This window comes from Bradysia coprophila, unplaced genomic scaffold (genome assembly GCF_014529535.1).
Source record: "Bradysia coprophila strain Holo2 unplaced genomic scaffold, BU_Bcop_v1 contig_232, whole genome shotgun sequence".
NCBI classification, from domain to species: domain Eukaryota; kingdom Metazoa; phylum Arthropoda; class Insecta; order Diptera; family Sciaridae; genus Bradysia; species Bradysia coprophila.
Window position 1 is genome coordinate 19,553,485 of NW_023503493.1, and position 21,381 is coordinate 19,574,865.

General features: G+C 35.8%; 2 protein-coding genes across 4 annotated transcripts; one reads left to right on the top strand and one right to left on the bottom strand.

The window, feature by feature from the left end:
- Positions 1-1,121: 1,121 nt before the first annotated feature.
- Positions 1,122-21,381, top strand: LOC119075603 (dedicator of cytokinesis protein 7). 3 transcript variants are annotated; one of them, XR_005087424.1, is made up of 23 exons: positions 1,122-1,286; positions 1,381-1,465; positions 1,534-1,712; positions 1,771-1,975; positions 2,038-2,646; positions 2,712-3,083; positions 3,158-3,751; positions 3,816-3,930; positions 3,995-4,085; positions 4,147-4,402; positions 4,470-4,612; positions 4,666-5,448; positions 5,520-5,749; positions 5,811-6,661; positions 6,733-7,094; positions 7,160-7,661; positions 7,722-7,902; positions 7,962-8,107; positions 8,167-8,420; positions 8,506-8,655; positions 8,722-8,823; positions 11,238-11,249; positions 21,371-21,381. XR_005087424.1 is itself a non-coding variant. In XM_037182072.1 (21 exons), exons 1-21 carry the CDS (start codon positions 1,246-1,248, stop codon positions 8,759-8,761), a joined length of 6,189 nt encoding a protein of 2,062 aa, XP_037037967.1. In that variant the 5' UTR covers positions 1,122-1,245; the 3' UTR covers positions 8,762-9,078. The 3 variants fall into 3 exon arrangements, 1 of the variants encoding a protein (XP_037037967.1); XR_005087423.1 differs by lacking the exon at positions 21,371-21,381 and adding an exon at positions 20,319-20,329; XM_037182072.1 differs by lacking the exons at positions 11,238-11,249; positions 21,371-21,381 and having other exon boundaries at positions 8,722-9,078.
- Positions 9,375-10,296, bottom strand: LOC119075604. The gene is made up of 2 exons (XM_037182073.1): positions 10,159-10,296; positions 9,375-10,084 (listed from the first exon to the last, which is right to left on the bottom strand). Coding segments are annotated over exons 1-2 (612 nt in total). The 5' UTR covers positions 10,161-10,296; the 3' UTR covers positions 9,375-9,474.

Below are 21,381 nucleotides of genomic sequence, written 5' to 3' on the forward strand. Positions count from 1 at the left end.
ACTTGTAGGACAATGTTGTGTGTATTCGATTTTTGTTAGCGATCAACTGAAATGCTATTATATTGTCAATTTGTTTTTGTTTGGCAAAGTCCAAGTCACAAATTGTGTGTCGTATTCGTATTTTGCAGTATTAACTCGGCAAGGATTAGTTTGTTGAACTACTGGAGAATTTGGCGTGTAGGCTTACATCAAGTTTGTTGTTAGAAATGTTCGGACTATAAATGTCGACTTATTTGAGAATTTTTAATTATTTTGAAGAATGTGCGGTGACGCACTCACTAATTGTACCGATTTGATTCATATGCGTTTTTATTGCCTTTTCCCGCAACCTGCTTTGAAATTATCTGAACTCACAGGTCAAGTATATTTTTATACCGTGCACTCGGTACTTCAACCCTTTTCTCCCTATGCACCAAGTGAACAAAGAACCTATCAAAAACATAGTTTCAAAAAGCATCACTCTTGCTTCTCTTCATAACGCCAATCGGTTGTGATCTTTCCCCTTATTAGATAAAATGACGATGACATCATAATAATTGACCTTTCAACTGTTAATTTTTGAGTTTAACGATCTGGTGTCTAAACGACTTTCCATCTAACCTATGAACAATTTATTTCAGTGTTCAGAATTATTTCAGATGTTTCAACAACTAAGTTTTTACCACCCCATCAGCTGAGGTGATTTTTCTACTCAGTTCAACTAAATAATGACGTAATATTGTTCAACATCATGTCAAGCCAAAACACTTTCAAATCAAAAATTTATGTTCAAACAGATTTCGATTGATGTATAATTAGAGCAAGTAGGTCTCTTGGTTCACGATTGGTAAGATTCTATATTTATTTTGTGGATTCGAAAAGTAAACAGAAAATTGGTAATGGTTCCCACTTCTGAGTTTGTTTCAGTTAAAATCTGAACATTCGTACTTACCGTTAGTAATAAAGGAATTTATTTGAAAATAGATTCACTTTCAAAGATGCGTTAAAGCGGAACCACGAGAACACGAATTGCGTTAAACACTGCACGACCGCACTCAACATTGCACAATAAAAATTTGCATAACGCAATCTGTCACTAAAGTCACGCCTGTCAAAAGCTGCCATTTTTTGTTGACATATTCTTTGTATATGGACGCTTTACCATCAAGACAGATTGTTTTTTTAAGTATGAATTTGAATCTAGTCAATAGTCGATATTAAGTAAACAATTTCTTATGTTGTGTTGTGAGTGTCCATCCGAAAACAATGTCTGGAGTACAACGTGCCTTTGCACAGAAAATATCGAAGTAATGTTTGGTCGACTCTGCCGCACCCAATTTCTTGTGTTTCCACTTCACTTTGTCATTATTTTTCAACGTTGTATTCGTTTGTATTTTTCAGGCAACATGCATCAGATGTTCGTAAAAATGTTGCAAATTATCATTTATCCGCAAAGAGTGAGAGTAGCTCGGCTGCATCGTCATCGGTACTTATTCAAACACCAAAAAAAACACACACGAAAGAAAAGTCGATAACTTTGTCCGTCCTTTGTAGATTTCGTTGAGTGAAATTGTCGAACCGGTTGATTATGAAGATTTCCTCACTCAGCACTACACTTTGATGAATCGCGATCCGCTGCGGTCTATTCTCGACTTTCCACCATCTGATGTTCAAGTGAAAGTGATTCCTCGCAAAATTCGAACTGTTGATCACATCGTTCCTGCAGACGACATGTAAGTGTTTTCAACACCAAAAGTTACTCAAAACTGATAAAAAATGCAATTCTTGAAGCAATGAGCTACCTCTGCACATTCAGGAATGTGTAGATTGCTATGTTCGTCCGTGGAAGGCAGTCGAGTTCGCCCATCGACACTTTTCGAGTTCATGCTATTCCCGTGATCGCTTCGATCGGGGTGCCTTAAGTCCGAGTGCATATCAGCAAGAATTCGAAATCGATCGTGAGTTCTATTCATTCGAAGACAATTCAACGTACAAGGTCTGTGACTCTAAGAATTGCTGTGTTCACACGAAATTAATTTTTTTTTCTTTGTCATTTAGAGTGAAAGCTGTACACCGTCAAGCAGACAGTCGATAGCAAGTTTATCATCCGTCTCATCCTGTACTGATACACTAACTCCTCGCGGTTCCTGGGCTAGCTTCGATCTGCGGAGTTCGGTGAACGATCCACTGATATCGGATCTTTTACACCGTTTACCACCGGAAACGGTTGACCAAACCAACGAAGCACGTCGTTCAGAGGATCGTCAAGACGGCTTGTTCAGTTTGGGGATCGAAAATGATCCCGAAGATGCTGTTGAGCGTAGACTACCTGCTGAAATTCCCATCGAGCATGTCGGTCATCGCATTATGGTCAAATGTATAAATTTGAAATTGGAGCTTGAAGTTGAGCCGATTTTTGCATCGATGGCAATCTATGATGCCAAGGAACGAAAGAAACTGTCGGAGAATTTTTATTTTGACATGAACACCGACGAATTGAAACGGATGTTGTCTGCTCATGTTCCGTATAGCGATGTGAGCACGAAAAGTCGTTCGGCAATATTTGAAATCAGCAATCCAAGCAGTGATTTGTTTTTGGTAATTCGTCTCGAAAAAGTTTTGCAGGGAGATTCAGTGGAACCATATCTTAAGGAGGACAAGGACAAAGTAAGCACTGTAGTGCTCATACAGCCTGATTGACTGATGTTAATATTTTATTTTATTTTGTAAAGCAAACCCGAGATAAGGCCAAATGCAATGCGACCGACTTTTGTGATCGGTTGGGAAAATATCGAATGCCATTTGCTTGGACTGGTATTTATTTAACAAATGTGTTCAGTGGCGATAACCTTGAGAAAACTGACAAGGACAGGGATAGTGTGGGAACAGCGTCAAGTTCCAACAGCCTCGATAGAAAATCATCGACCAGCAGTTTTGACCAATTGCGTAAGAAGGCTTCCGATATGGGAACATTAACTCTATCGCGCCGTGGCTCTTTGGAACGAAAAAGTGAAAAACGTCGATCATGGTCACCGGATGACTTTGCAAATAGCATCGAAACATTTCGACCGATTTCCATCATAGTTTCCAGTTTCTTCAAGCAGGTGAGTTACATAATGAAGGTATAGCCATGCAGTCATAAGTAAATATTTATTTCCTTTAATCAACCCACAAAAAGGAATCGGAGAAAATGAAGGACGAGGACCTATACAAATTCCTTCCCGAATTGAAGCGTCCTGGTGCGGTCATCAAAAAATATAAATGTATTCCAGGCTCCATTCAATTGGACATATCACCATGTCCTGAAGATGTTAAAAATGCTTTGACGCCAGAATTGGCTAAAGTCAGTCCATACATTGATGACAGCAACATTCGACCTGTAAAGGAAATCCTCGAATTTCCATCACTTCCGATCTTCAATCCGCACTACATCTACCGGAATTTATTGTTTGTCAGTCCGAAGGAGTTGAACTTTTCAAGCCGTGCTGGCAGTGCACGAAACATTGCGGTACGCATTCAACTGATGGGCGGTGAGAGGCAGACAGACGCTTTGAACGCAATTTTCGCAAAATCGTCTTGTCCTGAATTCTCGACCGAAGCTTTTACAGCTGTGAATTATCACAATAAATGTCCCGCATTTTATGATGAAGTTAAAATTGCTATGCCCGCTGATCTGAAACAGAATCATCACATTTTGTTCACGCTGTATCATGTATCGTGTCAAAAGAAACAGGAACAAAATGCTGCCATTGAGACACCAGTCGGATTTACGGTATGCTTTTCACTTTTATGGTATTCGAATGGTCGTCAAGTTCATTTCATTTACTCTGTGCTAGTGGCTACCAATTCTAAAAGATGGAAAGCTGAACGTTGGAGAATTCAATCTGCCTGTCATGGTTGAGCAACCACCAGAAAATTATTCGTTTATTCCACCAGATGTTCAACTACCAGGTAAATTGTGACGAAAAGTAAAAATAGTTTCTGGAACAATTTAACACGTCCGTTTTCCTTGTAGGTACCAAATGGCTGGACAACCATCGTCAAGTATTTACCGTTACGGTCGAGGCAAATACATCAGTTCACACTCTGGATCCAAACTTAGATCGGTGAGAGTATAAAGAACTTATTGAACGTGCCGCCACTAATTACCTCATTTTCTTTATTTAGTTTCATAAATCTGTGCGAATATCTGGAAAGTAAAAAAATTCCGCCAAGAATTGGTGATGCAAATATGGAGAAAGAGATGAAGAAAGCGTTGCTGGACATCCACAATTCGGAATTGGAACCGTTGGTGAAAAATCTCTCTGTAATTCTGGACAAGCTAATTGAACTGCTAATAACTGCATACAAAATCGGAGGACAACTGCTGTCGATCGGGCCTACAGTATTCGAGAGTATGTGCTTGGTTTCACAAAAGCTTAGCGTGAGTACAACATCAGAAGTGTGGTTGAAAAAAGTGAAAAATTTATTTTCCCATCCGAATGTTTCAGTGTCTTCAAGATGACGTAAACATGGATCAAAATGGTCGACAATCGCTGCTCTGCACGTACATACAGTTTCAGAGTAAAATACCTCATCCATTGGGCGGAAAAACTGGCTTGGTAATAAGTCGAAGCGGAGATGAGTTGGAAAGGTAAAGCCATTCATACTTGATAGAGAAAGGTGACAAAAATGTTTTTTCTGCAGGTCTAACAGCAATCCAAACATGAGCTATAAGGAAGATGCATCCGTGCGTAGCTTGGACAGAGCATCCAACAAACACATCGATGCTCATGAACTGTCGACCAACTATACTGGTCGTGATGGTCAAATTCGTTTACTGCACGAGGAAATCGCATTGCACTGGGTGGTAGCAAGTGGAAATGCATCTGAATTAAGCATGACCAATTCTTGGTTCCTATTCGAACTGATAATCAAGAGTATGATCGAACATTTGGATCTTACGGATTCTTTAAATTCACCGCGTAAGGGACGCTTTCCGCATCAATTTACCGACGATTTGTCGACAATTATACATTTGGTGACGACCAAGGTGGTTGGTTTCCATAGCAGCGATCCGAAGCAAGCCCAAAGCCTTAACAACAGCCTTGCATTTTTCATATTCGATCTATTGAGCATTGTCGATCGGGGATTCGTTTTCGGCTTGATCAAAAACTACTACAAAGTGATGATATTCAAGAATGTGTCCATTCCGGATTTGATTCATTACAAATTGGATTTTTTGCGAGTTGTCTGCAGTCACGAACATTTTGTTGCTTTGAATTTGGCTTTCGGCACACCATACACCACCATATCGGCACCAAATAGTCCGACACCTAGTGTTACTTCTAACAACAGCCAAAACTCGTATTTGAGCACAATCGCTAGTATCGACAAGGCCCTTTATGCCGATTTAAGTGCAGAATTTCGTCAGCAGCACTTCCTTGCTGGACTAGTCTTGGGCGAGCTGTCAACTGTGCTCGAGATTCCGTGAGTGTCTGCCGTTGATTTTGCTAACGTTTATTTCGAGATTGATTTTGAATGAATCAACTTAATTGCAGTAATCCGTCACTACACGGCAAAGCTATTCGAGGTATTAAAAATCTGATGACTTCACATGACCTTGATCCGCGTTACGTTGAACAAGATGCCAAAGCACGGGTTGCAGCGTTGTATTTGCCAATACTTGGCATTGTTATGGATACAATACCGCAACTTCATCAATATTTACCAGAGTCTCATGATCGTATACAAAACATTGGCCTTTTAGAAGACTACCAAGGACCGCACAGTGAGTTTCGGAATTATCGAACTCGATTCGATCACTTATTTTCTTATTAAAAAATATTCAGCCGTTACAGCCACAACTATAAGTCCTGAAGTTGCGTACGCCATATCTGGAAGCCGAATGTACTTTTCGTCAGAACCAGTAAAGAACAAATCGCCACTGAGCAGTGAAAATACGCGCCATTTACTGTCATGCTTTGCTTGGGTATTAAAAAATCTCGAACGATCGGTCCTTTATCGCTGGACGTTGGGCCTAACGCCACACCGTGTGCATCAAATGCTTCAAGTCTTAAACATCTGTATTCCATCCTTTGAATACAAGGGCCAGAAGCGGCAACCGGTCAAACGTAATACGCAAAGCTTCCGCAAAACTCCTGACATGAAGGAACGCTTGGAAGAATGTATCCGTGGTACAGGATCGGCTCGTAGTGACTTAATGAATCGCCGTAAAGATCGCAATTCCACGGAAAAATTGAGGTGGCGCAAAGATCAAATGCCTTACAGAACAACATTCTACGATACGTTGACGAAACCTGATACCGAGACAGATCTAAATTCATTTGTTGAAGGATCCTTGGCTACCGAAGTGTGTCTCGTTATGTTGGATACATTGGAATTGATTATCCAGGTTGCGACTGCTTCAGAGATTCATCACAATCTATTAGGCGTTGTTTTGAAAGTTTTGTTGCACGCACTGTCACGCAATCAGTCAACGTTGGCTCTACAGAATCTTTTTGCCACTCAACGTTCACTGATATTCAAATTTCATAATTTGTTGTTCGATGAAGAGACTGACAGTTGTGCTGACTTATGTTTGCTACTACTAAAACATTGCGGCTCTCAATTGCCGATGGTTAGATCGCAGGCCGCTGCAAGTCTGTATCTTCTGATGCGTCAAAATTTCGAAATTGGCAACGTTAGTGTTTCTCATTTATACAAGTTTTTCTGCAGCTGATTTTTCTAATTTCCTTTTCTTCTTTCGCATAGAATTTTGCTCGTGTTAAGATGCAAGTTACGATGTCGTTGAGTTCCTTGGTCGGCACAAGTTCATCCTTCAGTGAACAATCGTTGAGACGGGCTCTCAAAACTATTCTAGTTTACGCGGAGTCTGACGAGGATCTGCAGGATACGACTTTCCCCGAACAAGTGCAGGATCTGCTGTTCAATCTGCATATGATTTTGTCGGACACCGTCAAAATGAAGGAATATCAAGAAGATCCGGAAATGCTTTTAGATCTGATGCATCGTATCGCCAAGGGATATCAAAATAATCCAGATCTCAGGCTCACCTGGTTAGAGAATATGGCGAAGAAACACATGGAACGCGCTAATCACACTGAAGCTGCAATGTGAGTTCTGCGATCGGTGATAGACAGTAACGACAGTGGTTAAATTATCCATTCTAAAATTTCAGGTGTTATGTACACTCCGCTGCGCTGGTTGCTGAATATCTAAGTATGCTGGAGTCACAGACACATTTGCCCGTAGGTGCAGTTTCCTTCAGACATGTTACACCAAATGCTATTCTCGAATCGGCCGTTTCTGACGACGTGATCTGTCCTGATGATGACAGAATTTGTTTAGGAAATCATTTCACTGAAACGGGTTTGAAAGCACTGCTCGAGGAGGCAGCAAACTCTTTCCAGATTGCCGGTATGTATGAGGCGATGAATGATGTCTACAAGGTGCTGACGCCAATATGTGAGGCGAATCGCGACTTTCCCAAATTGGCCAAAGTTCATGGCAAATTGCAAGAAGCATTCAATCGCATCGCTCAGTTGCATGGGAAACGAGTGTTCGGAACATATTTCCGAGTTGGTTTCTATGGTGTTAAGTTTGGTGATTTAGATCAACAAGAATTTATCTATAAAGAGCCAACGTTGACTAAGCTGCCGGAAATTTTCAGCAGATTGCAGGTGAGTTAATTAGTGCTACCCATCTATTGTGTCAGTCTAATTTAATCGCTTCGCTTGTAGAACTTCTACGCTGATCGTTTCGGTCCGGATGTAGTTAACATAATTAAAGATTCGAATTTTGTGGATGTCAATACTCTAGATCCAGACAAGGCATACATTCAAATCACGTATGTCGAACCGTACTTTGAGACTTATGAACTACGTCACAGGGAAACCTACTTCGAAAGGAATTTTAATATAAGTAAGTAACTCCCCGGTTGGACTGATTCCAAGATTTTTCACTTAACATTTACCGCTCAGAACGATTTATCTTCGCTACACCGTTTACAAAAACTGGCAAGGCACATGGTGACCTGCACGAACAATGCAAACGCAAAACTATTCTCACAACTGCGAACCATTTCCCTTACGTAAAGACACGAATTCAAGTCGTTCATCGTCATCAGGTAAACGTTAATTTTTGGCGCAGTGTTCTCTTGTACTTGATCAGCAAATGTGGTTTCAGATTGTCCTTGAACCCATCGAGGTGGCCATTGAGGATATTCAGAAAAAGACGATTGAATTAGCAGCGGCCACTAATCAAGAACCGTCTGATCCGAAAATATTGCAAATGGTATTGCAGGGATGCATCGGAACAACGGTAAATCAGGGACCGATGGAAATGGCATTAGTATTTTTGTCCGGTTTATCGGATGGTACTACAATTCCAACAAAACTTCAGAACAAATTGAGGCTCTGTTTTAAGGATTTCTCCAAAAAGTAAGTTGTCGTTAATAACGAGGATGCTCACGAGTGTCTTTTTCGATTAAACGTTTTTCGTTTCTAATATTGTCTTAATCGACAGATGTCATGATGCTTTGAAGAAAAACAAGAACTTGATCTTGCCGGACCAAAAAGATTATCAAAAGGAATTGGAGCGAAATTATCTGAGATTCACTGAACGTTTGGCGCCATTGATTACTATTTCACCGACACAGACAATTGGAGTTGTAAGGTGTGCATGGCACTTAATTGTACAAATATCTCGGAACGAGACTAAATTTTTTCTTTTCACTTTTAGTGCCAACAGTAGCAACAAAGGCACTCCATTGCGCTGGTAAAAAATCATCATGATCTTCGTAGGGTAAACGGGTTAGTTACGGGCCCATCTGCCAGTGAATGTGTGCTTGAAAGAGATAAAGCCAGAGGCTCGTCACTTAAATAAATGGGCTCGTAGCTGACCTGTTTCCCCTACTAATTTTTTTAATCAATAAGTTACAACCAAAAAATGAAATGCACTCGCTTTATTTTACATATTTATTTTTTTCTAGCCTTTAAATTAGTCTTAGTGTCACAAAAAAGCGTAGCAATGTAATCGATGAAAATTTTATATTTCTACTGGAACACCAAAATTAAAGTAATCTCGTAGATTATCTAGAAAATTGAGTTTCTAATTTTTCGCACAACAGAAATCAACTTTACTTCGCACAACTTTACTCATGTGTCCAAAATCTTATATTGGAACACCGATTATGACCAAAGGCACAATTTTCTTAAAAGTGTACCTGACATTATGAATTGAGGGCTTCGTCACGCAAAGATGACGATTCTTTTGTATTTTCTATATTCGAAGATTCTCTAGTAAATTAGGTCTTGAAGTTACTGTCTAAGTCACAAGTCGAGTAGGTTTTGAAGTACAAACAATCAGCCGCCAGTGAAACAAATTTAACCAAGTTCATCAAAATGTTATTTTAATAGGACAAGATTATCACAAATAATTATTATAATTCAGTTCGAGTGCATGAAACCCCAGAATGGATGTTGCAATCATATATTAGTAATCATCTAAAGCTGAAATTTCGTCACTGTCATCAGCTCTATTACCACTGTTATTAGAATCTTCATGAAGGACACCATCTAGCGCTTGGGACATCAATTCCGGTACTTTCTGCTCTACATTTTTTATTTTCTCAATCAAACTATCGACACGACCGCGAATCTTACGCACCAAATTGACCGATTCCATGTTTTTCTGATGAAGTTCGCATTGGTTCAATGACACCTTCAAATTGGCTAGATGATTTTCGTACTCGTTCATTGCAGAAACACTGAGGCAATTGCTTTGCGTTAATTTAGCGTCGATGTACTTGAACATTAATTCGAATTGTTGAACGATATCGTTGGACTGGATGTCGGCTTTTTGCAACAGTTGACGAATCTTGTTGACGCGTATCTCGTTTCCAGCCAACATAATAAATTGTTGAATCTCGTTGGTTGTGCTGATATAAGATTCGATTAGGGCCAAGTGTCGCTTAAAGCTTTCGGCTATAAAATCATTCAATTTTCGTTCACTTTGCTCAATTTGATTCCGATCCGCGATATAGTTGAGCATTTCGCGAAGACCATCGGTTTCTGTAATCAACATCTTCACAGAATCATTCGACCTAAGGACAAATACAGGTAAAAGTATTACATTTTTCTGGTCCTCGATTGGCTCAATATGCAGAGTTCTACTCACATTGTTGTTCTAATAATAATTGCTATCTAGTTATACGATGTATTTGCAAAAATCCGTTGGTGGAGCGATGTTTTAAATTATTCGAATCTGCGCAATGTAAGACCACTACAAGTCAAGGCAAATATAATTTTATGACTTACAATGACAGACAGAATGTGTTGCCTGATTCGGTTCACACGAAGTATTATAGTAAACAAACCAAGAGCGGCGGATGTGTTTTTGGCGTATAATTTAAATAGAAATACTCTTTTAAGCTTTGGTTAATTCGGTCTTTTATTATACAAAGACAAAGCGTGTGTTACAAAATTGAAGTAAAAGATTTTGTAAAAATAGTCAATGACAATCATTTAATTCAGTGTATAGTCGTTATTCGAACCATTTTCGTTATTGCAAATTTTTGTTCATTCTGTGAAAGTCTACTGATCAATAAACACCTATATTGTTGGATTGGGATATTTTCCTAAATCACTAAATACGGACTCTGCTAACAAGATGTACGTAACAGTATTTAACAGAATTATAATGACATTTATATATAGTTGGAGAATATTCTTTAAGCTAGAATTTAGTCTACTCAACTCCTTTATATTAACTGACCTTGCAATTAGTTTTTCAGACGGACCAATATCTGCCTAGCAATAAGACTTTCAACACGCAATGTGAAAAACATGCGAATGAAAACCGTTTTCCGAAGTCTCATCATCATCATCTTGTCCTACTCGGCGGGGGGCACTAATAAATTGTATCCATAGCACACGGTTCAGCGCCAAGACTTTCACTTCGCTCCAAGTATTTTCTTGGTCCTTGGCTTCTTCGATGATTGTCCTTTTCCACGTAATCTTTCGACGACCCCTCTTCCTGTTTCCCTGTGGATTACAATCTAGCGCAGATTTCGCTATGTCATCACTGGGTCTTCGTAGAGTGTGTCCGATCCACCAATTCCACTTTCTTCTCCTGATCATGTTCTCAACACCGGCTATGCGCCACAAATGTTCGTTTGACGAAAAGATCTTCAAGATTCATCTTAAAACTTTGTTCACAAAAACTTGAATCTGTGATGCTATCGAGTTTGTCAACAGCACTGAAAGACAGTTTGTGTTGAAGATACGAATCATCAGGTTCCTTGAAATTTGTGATGATCTCCAAATGTTGTTCAACGCTCCAAATGATTGTCGTGTTTTTTGGATCCGGTATTGAAGTCTCATCATCGCTCGGCAGATATTGGTCCGATTGAAAAACTAATTACTTTTTTACTGTAGTTCTGAGTATTATGAACTACCAAATGCTAAAGGAAACTAAAAATTATGGGTGTCCACTCGGACTTCTATTCTGACGAGTTTCTTCGTTGTTAAAGATCGTTGATAGCAAGGTTGATAAGCTCGTTCTCATAAGAGGGGTTCTAACGCTAATCATATAAAATCTGGTTAAAAATTCGTTCATTCATTAGTCAATAGTAAAATGTTAAAAAAAAGATCGCGGAAGTTACTACCTCAAATGTTAGCATCTTTAACAAATGACATATTTCAACTTATCAGTACAAAAACATTCCGCGATGTTGGACACAGCAACAAATAATAGCCACGATTCTTGTAGACGGACGAAATTGCATTCGTCGTTGCTAAATTTTTCGTTTCATTCAATAAATAAATTTTCTTCCGCGCGTTTAACAATGATCGTTTATATTTAAAACTTAAAACCTACGATTATTTATGTGCAACATAATGTATGTCCCAGCATACCTGTGTGTTATCAGCATAAAGTTGTAACAACAAAGTTTTTATTGACACTCGATCATATCGCATATTGATCAAAATCATGCACGTAATGGATTATATCATTTCGATTGGTTATTTAGACATATCTGTTGATGAGCGAAACAAAATATGGGAAATAAACCTTTATGTATATCAATTTTATCGATTTGAAAATAAAAATTATTTATTTTATTTGATTGAATAATGAATGAAATATTTTTATTAAATAACTCTCATTGTTGGCTAAAAATATGCGATGAATGGATGAATAAAATCCATGAATAATCGTTAGAGATATGGATTCACAACGAATAGATATAACAGTGATTGACGAATTGTGTCTCATTAATAACAAAATGTAAATAATGTTGCATGGAGGTGTGTAAATTGGAAGTTGAATGAATCGATTATGCGCCGATGAATTAGGACATTTCATCTTAACTAGGATTCCATTAAAAAAGATCGTTGAAATTTTAATTTTCATGTCAACATATTAGTTCTTATATGTTATGATGAGAAAATACAGCTGGTACTGATCAATCAATAAGTCCAAAGCACCGCTAGGTGCTTTGATACTTAGAGTAATTATACTCTAAGCTCTGATAAGTCTCATAGTCAAATAATTTCGTTTAGCATGGGGTTTTATTGCTCAACCCTTTACAAACGACAAGTGTATCACCATCTGTTTTCTTATATTAAGTCTTTGATATTGAATTTTAATTGTTACATTACATTTTTCAATATAAGCCGATATAATCCAGAAGTTGTCGCTTATAGACCGAGAACGATAGCGAACATCAGCTCCTCATAAGGGCACCTACTGCCCAAAATTGTGAATATTTTCAGTTATCATTTACGATGTCCGATGTGTACTTCAATACCTTGAATACCAATTAGTGCCAATAACATATACAACTATTATAGACCACACCACACGTTCTAGTAGGATATATAACAATTTCAGAAGTGAATGAATAGAATCATATTTGCACAATGACAATGAAATTCTATCGATGTACTTTCCGAATCATTTAATTAAAATTTAAAAAAATTGCACAACCACAACCATACAAATTGGTAAACAATATCATGCTGTTTCCAACAAAATACCGGCAAACATTTTCGTTTCAAATTTGTTAACAAAAGTTTCTGCAATTCTATCCAATTGACAAATCATTTTATTGGATTTTCCTTTTCAATTTATGGAAAATAAATTTTATTTGATTTATACTGCCATAGAAAAATATTAGTTACATGCTTGCAATCGGCTCGTGATCTTTTTTTGGTAATCTCAGCATGAGAAAATATATGTAAATACCGAAAAGTTAATTCGAAAAAAAAAATCGAAGTTAATTCATATGCACCAAAACCTAATAAACATCGAGCGGTATATATGCATATAAGCATATGTTATATAATTGTATAAATCAATGTTAAACAATGAATTATCCAACACTGGCTAAAACCATATCGACTAAAATTGAGTCAAGGTTGTTTAGTGGCATCTTCACTTCATAATTTATGTGGTGTTGTTGGTTATTACTTTTTTTTTCAAAAAAAAACGACACATATGAACCTGTCTTTAAAAACATATGCGATCCATAGATTTGATAATATTTGTTGCTATTCACGTGATAAATCAAACGAAGAAATAAGTAGCAACCAGATAGCTTGATAGCTTGATGCTAAAAAGAGTCTTTGACTTGTTGCATATTATTTGAATGTGTAAAATTGGGTGTGGGGTTCTATATGGCTTAAATGTTTATTTACAAGCCAATCAACTATACACATCGACACATTCATATTTCGTCGACTGCAATGAAAAACATTTATTTATTTGTATTATACTCTATGCCAATGGGTGCAAAACATTTTAAAATTTAACTTGAAATTTTCATTACATTGAACCATTAGCGAAGAACAGTTGCATCACTCTGCAGACTCTTGACACTATACTTAGTAGATATAATGTATGATTCATATCAAACTGTCGTGTATGTAAACACGTAATAAATATTTGATATTTGATCGAATCGATTAATTTGTATGCTACTCATGACGCATGCATAGTCACTCAATAAATTTTGTGGCACGGTTCACCATTTATAAATCGACCACTTCTATGTATCGATCAAATAACAAATCAACGTGTTATGGTTTGATTTATTAGAAATTCAATCACAATCATCAAGTGTAAAATATTAACTTGATGCTAAAAGCAAATACAGTGTGACCCCAGGAGCAGAAACATAAAATCTATTTTAAATTAACATGAATTCGACCTCAACAAAGAATTTGCAACAAATTTTACGCAGATGTGACCTTCGACAACCACTTACTTTACACAGTAAGCCAAAATCGAAACGTCTTCATTTACATACGTCGTTTCAACAAAACTTCTAGTGGGGTCGTTCACAAACTATCTTGACTCCATCACTATCACAGGAAAATGTCTCGGAATTGAGGGTCAAAGTCAGAAGTATAGGGAAACGGTAAAGTGTAGGCAGTGCAGTTAGAAACTTCCAGGGGTACTGTTATTAAATGCTTAAAACCGTAATCTTAACCGTCACTCTTTTGACAATATTTTCTAGGAGATGGTCATTGAGTACTTCAGGAAATTTAAAATTTTGTGAACGGGCCCGTTTGCGGTTGAGCAGAACTTGATACCATAATAGCTCATTTAACGAACTATTCCAAACAGTTCCGAGAAAAATCGTTCTAATTTACTCGTTATTTACTCCGTAGCTCTAGAAGATCAGTCGTTAATTGGTAGCACAAACTACGATTACACGCAAAAATCATGTCAAAGAATGTAAAAATGGAACGTACAACAATGAGAATAATAGATAATAATCAAACAACTATCATTTGTCCGAATAATATGTGCCAATCTTATTATTGTATTGCTAATCGAATCGAGTTCATTCATTAAATATCAATGACTAATTTAATTGATATTCAACCGTTGATGACCTTTTTGATGATAATAATTTAAATTAAGTTTATCATCGAATTGCTTTGTTTGGCGATTCGTTTTATATATTTCCACGTCACTTTTTATGGAAACATTAAGTCGCGTGTGGTGTTCAACCATTTCATTTATTTCTTTTGCCATTTTTATTAATACTTCAAATTTGATGGTTAATCACAATGTTTACATTTTAGTTATGCAAATTTTTGTTTTTAATACAAAAAAAAAGTATTTAATTACTTACTCTACATCTCACTGACTGTGAAGCCATGTGACTTGCTGCTTCTTTTATTGACGTGTCATATGATTTGACGGATGGGTTAACCTCATAGAAACGAGATGTCATCTGCAGTTGACTACAGTGCCAAAATTTCTTCACTGTGATACACTGTCCAGTTTCAGTACCCTATTTAGAGGCCCACTAATGCTTGAAGTGCGTTGTTTAAATTCATTTTCCGTTTAGTAGCTACATTTCCGGAACTCATTGAAATCATGAAATTGAAATTTCACAAATTGAGATGTACATGTTAAGGGCAAATAACGCAAATAACGCTCTGTTGCGTTACAATTTTTAAGACTGAAAACTCTAGTTTCTAGAAAAAATCGTAGTTTCAGGCATTAGACTGATCCTTCCTCTATTGCCTCAAAGTGTTAAAAATTTGATCTCAGTAACTGGTCATACAAAACTATTGCAATTGGCGGAGGTCTGCATTTTCAAACCCATGTTCTACGGCGATCTCCGCTATCAAAATTTTTTCTCCGCCAATAACGGATTTGTTCCATAGTTTTTCACGCTCTATCGTCTCCAGCAAGTTTTATTCGTTCACCACAAAAACTCAGGCGTCCGCTGATAGACGATTTTACAGATTCTGAAAATTTACCATCATTATGTGGGACGACAACAGAAACTTTCGGGGATGGAAAGAGCTGGAAAAACTGTGGAACAAATCCATTATTGGCGGAGAAAAAATTTTGATAGAATTGCCGAGGCTCTAAAGTTCCAATTCACAAAAATATGCCCTTAACTTTAAACTCTATTTTAAACATTTCCATTTTTGAACTTAAATTAGTATTCTTAAATGAAACAATACTTAGAGCGCTGCGCTGATAAAATAGACTTGAAGAGATGGCCTCCAACAGCAGCTACCTCGTCCTTAAATGCTAAAAATGAAAGGACGATAACATAAAGAACTACAATGGCTATTCATCTGCAATCAATAATAACGCCAAAATTAAGCGATAAGGGGAGTGCTGTGCTAAAAATTCACAGATTATACATCAACCAATAGGTGATACTTTAAACGAAAGAAGTGGAAGGTTAGCAAATGTTACCGTAATTCACTTACATCGACACTTGTTGTTTGTAAAACTAATTTTTCTGGGTTTTGATATTTTCTTTACTAGTTTTACATTTTTACCAATGTTCTATCTAGCTAGATAGCAGTAGTTGATATATAATAGTAGATGAACCCTTAAACCCCACTTGTATGATGCGATGATGACTCCAACGAATTCTAAAAATATCAAAGATCGAGGTTTCACACGCTGTACTTGCACCTTTTCCACTCGGAACTGATTTTTAATGAATAATTAAAACTCACAATTCCACAAAACAGGTATTTTCGATTTCTACATGAACATGATCCGGCTATCTTACCGTAGGGTCATTTGCTATTACATCACTTTTTTAATTGGTATAAAAGGTTTAATCATAACAATTGCAATTGTTTCGAACAGGATCTATCAATGAGCTTCAAGATAAAAAAAATTCCGTTTGACGTTCGAAGAATGTTTCCGTTTTCTTGAACGAAGGTTTTTCTAATATTTCTGTTTATAATAACAAATTTGAATTTGTTAAATAAATAATGAGGCATAGATGTATACCAAGCGAAGGTGTTGTTTGTACAATCCATTCTGTAAAATTGATTTAAAGTGGTCTGGACATATACATCAAAGTCAATAGATTAAAAATTTGCCCCGTACGGTTATTCACATTTTATGAAAAATTACCATATGAGTTACATCACTGTGCCATATGATCCGTATGTTTCGATACAGTATTAATTCAGTCGCTGTGCTTTTACCTACATTTCAAGCCACTTAAGTAATTAACAGAATATCATTATGCCTTTATTTAAAAGAATATACAAAATTGAATGTTAATTACTTAGATGCATGATCGGTAATCGTTTCTTCTCGAAGAAAAAAACATAAAATTAATAATAAAAAAAATAACTGGTATGTGTATTATATGAATTAATATCATCTCCTTTTCTCGATTTGTAATTTTAATTTGTATCATCAAGGCTTCTTATCTCAATTTCAATCACATACACTTCGAGTCGATCTAATTTCTTCTTTTTCAGATTTTTTTTTGCATCGAAATTCCCTTTCAAAAATCTTTAGTTTATTGCTCATTGCGGTTGAGTTGTGTGTATATATTTATTATCGATTCAATGTCAACGATTGAACGTTTTATTTATTTTATTTTAATGTTTTTGATCATACTCTGTGATGCGATACGATTAGTGAGTTGTTTGTATTAGAACAAATACTTTAGAACGATCCGCTTTAGTTAATTATGTACCGCTTATGTCTGCTCTACTGTTTATAATCATGCGGATGAAAACATATAATTTGAGGAACGGATATTATACAACTTCTTATGGTAAAAGAAAGAATGGAAGCTTTGCCAAAAGCTTTTGAATTGGAAATTCCATCTGTACCCATACTATATGTATATGTTTGAAATTAATCCCAAAATTATCTATTTGTTATTTAAGTTTTTTTATTTTACCTTAAAAATTCGCATAGGTCAAAAAATAAAAGTCAAACTGAAATTAAAAAATAAAAATTTCATCAAAAATCCTTGAAGTGGTAGGATCACTATGATACAAATATATTTAGTCGAAGCCATAGAACATTCTGCGTTCACGAGAGCGGCGCAAAATGCCATGACGGTTTCTGGTAGAGTTCGAAGCCCTGACTATGAAAAGCTCGGGTGCCAGGCTGCATTCCTGGTCGTTTTCGAGAAAAGAGGGGGAAAATACAGGGTGTCAACACATTCGTTTTCGAGTATTTTCGGCCAGATAAAACAAAATATTTAGCCACATCGATAGAGAATAAATTTCCTAAATTGTAGAACTTTTTCCGAAATTTATACATTATAGGGTGGTCGAGGGGTGGATAAACGTAAATTCCGTTCGAACCTTGTTTTTTTTTAACAAATGTTTTCTTGTTTTTTTCTGTTTTTTCTTATAAACAAAGAAAAAAACAAAAAAACATGGTACTTCTTTCGGGTTTTGTATTTTTAATTTTGTTTTTCTGTTTTCTTTTTAATTCTTCCTGTTTTTAATTTGGTTTTTCAGTTTCTTACAGTTGTTTTTTCGGTTTTCTTCTTGTTTTTTTTTCGGTTTTTTCTTGTTTTCTTCGGTTTTTTCAGGTTTTTTCTGTTTTTTCTTGTTTTGCAACAAATTTATGTTTGTTTTCTATCCCTTCGAACCTTGTTTTTTATGTTTATCCACCCCTCGAGGGTGGTTGAAAAAATGTCCCCAAAGTCAAAAAATATTTTCGAGTACCGATTTTTTCACTGTTTTTTTTGCGTTTTTGAACCTAAAAAAAATATTTTAGCCAGAATAAATGTTCTACGGCTTTGATGCGGGGAAAGGTTCATATCGATACGACCTGTTTCACATCGGTTAGCGGCCACAGGTTGCTTACTAACACACAAAACGTAGTAGTGACAACTAGAGTAAATTTTTTAGCCAGTAGTTTTAAAATGAAAAATATTTCTTTTTTCGGAGATATGTGTCTGTCGAGACTAACGTTTAAAAAGATTTTGGAGATATGTTGTAGAACAATTTTTCCTGTGATATTTTTAATAATATATTATCACGCCCATACAATTTTGTCAGCAACTTCAAACTCGACTGAGGCCGTAGCTCTGCTCTTGTAGCTCGAACTATATGGTTATCGATCAATGAAAAATCATAAAATAGATTCAGATTCAAATCAAAAATACAGAAGTAAGTAAATACATTAAGTTTTAAAATTAGGACAATCTTCGACGAAAATAATGAAGTAAACGATTGGGATGAAAATAGTTTGAAAGAAAAAAGCAAAAGATTCGTAAGTACAAGATTCGTTAATTCGATGTTGGTAATATGTGAATGGGCATAGGACATACTGTTTACACTGTTTGTGATTTTGTACTCACAGTAACTTTCTTGCATTTTATATTAGGCAATCGGAAATAAAACCATTAGCAGAGAGGTAAGTTTGTTTCATGTTCATAAAATCAATGATTCAATTGTTTCAAGTCCATTCATACTTTCTAGTTATTATTTTATAAAAAAAGAGTTGAGGATTTTCTAAAATTTGGTATGCTGAAAATAACCTTTCCATTCCATGCTGTACAAATGGAAAAACAATATTATTCATCCCATCAAACTGAAAGATTAATTTCTTAACTCCACACAAATTCCGCAGAGTATTTTAATAAATTCTCATTTCGCGTGTACCAGTGTACGCAAACCGTATGCACAGCACACTAAAAAGTTTCTTGCAACTTTTTTTTTTAACAGAAAAATCTTTCATAACTTTTAATTACCTTAAACTGTCAACTTTGGTTTATTTATATATTTGTATTTCATTCATTCAAACATTATTTTTGTACAATAAACTGCATTATGTCACACATAATGTGTAACATATATGTAGTAAATGTACAAACATATAAAACATCACACGCTCACGATACAAAAAATAAAACTTTGATTCAAAGCTTTTTTTGTTGCTTGTTTTGTGTGCAAAATATCATATACATATACCATATACCATAGTTGTATATGTAACATTTTTTTGGAGAGAGAAAGATACCGCCGAGCGGTATTGTGCAAAAGATCGCGATAAATAACATTTTGTATTCAATGAATTTTTTGGCACTTTTGTAGCATTATATTACTATGATTGATTAAAATCGCATCAAATTTTAATATCGATTAACTTTCTATCGATTACATTTTTACACCAAATCAACATTTTTTCGCATATTTTATAGAAGCGGAACGTTTGTCATTTTATCTTTTACTTTTTTTTTGCAAGCAATAATTTTGACTATTTTACCATTTTACTATGGAAATCAAACGAACCCCATTCATAAATGTTTAACTGTATGCCATATGTTTTATTAAGTAATATTTTAGTGTCTTTTTAAAAATATTTTGAAATATGGGAATCAATCTTGAGACATAGGCCCGAGACAGCGTCTCCAGAAATTATTTCCTAAATGAACATTAGGGAAAGGAAGAAGTGAAGGCTATTAATGGAGGTGAAGGATGAAGGTTGATGTCGCACAATAATAGTAGACGTACTTTTATATACCAAAATGCTTATGTTGAAACTAATGAAGTAACAGATTTTATAACAAACACTAGAAATGAATTTATATTTAAGAACAGAAGTAACATATTCAATGATTTGATTATACTTTGACACATTTTTCATTTGTAATATATCAATTTTCACATTATGTTTTAACAAATCAGGAAGGAAAGAAATGAAAAGAATGCACATAATAAAGCAATAAAATAATTGACGCAATACCGGCGACGCAAGCTACATAATTCAATTAACAATTTCCTCAAAACACATACAAAATCCTTGCCACAACCAACACACGCCATGCATACACTCCTAATTACTGGTCAATGAAACAATCTCGTGTCAAAATTCAGTCAATCATATCCAATAAAGTCATATGATCATTATGACATCTCGCACAGAAATAATGTGCAGCAACAAAAAAAAAGTTTATTAATTATGAAGAAGAAGTTTATCCGTATTCTCAAACGACCAATTTAAACGTTCTAACTATTACCATATCTTAAGGATGTTTTTCGAGAAAAAAAAAGAAGAGAGAAAAAAAACTGGTTATTTATTAATTCCGGGTTAAGAATTTAAAATATCAATGAAATGTGGCGCTATATCTACATTTGGTATTAAGAGTAATGAAGAAGTGTTTATCACATATATTTAGCAAAAAAGCCGGATCTTGTAAAAAATGAATCTGCTTTTCGACTTTGCATTCTGGGGAATTTTTTTTATGGTTTTTGCATTTTTATTCTTATTCTTTCGTCAGTATAAAGCTGGTCAATTCTACTTTATGGAAAATCATCTTTTGCAACTTCTTCTCAGAAAATTAAAGTTGGGCGCCAGCTATTTCATATGTCTGGAGATTGTTCGTCCAATAGAATGTTGTGTACGACTGTACATTTCGAGTTGAGTAAATCGTCACCGATTTTGAAGCATACATTTTTACGGAAAAAATGTAAAATTTGTGGGTGTTCGAAAATGGACAAAATCGATCGAGTGGGTTCGAAGAGAGCGTTCCATTTTAGAAGATTTTGTAAAGTTTATCATTCATATCAACAAGATCAACAAAAGGGCAGTGGAATGGAAAAAAAATGAAAACATCTTCACGAAATAGAAATTAATTTA

Excerpts from the sequence above, each read along its gene's own strand:
- LOC119075603 (XM_037182072.1), top strand. The coding sequence starts at position 1,246 with ATGTCTGGAGTACAACGTGCCTTTGCACAGAAAATATCGAA. Across the intron at positions 5,449-5,519 it reads TCAACTGTGCTCGAGATTCC|TAATCCGTCACTACACGGCA; the intron begins GTGAGTGTCTGC and ends ACTTAATTGCAG. Across the intron at positions 7,095-7,159 it reads AATCACACTGAAGCTGCAAT|GTGTTATGTACACTCCGCTG; the intron begins GTGAGTTCTGCG and ends CTAAAATTTCAG.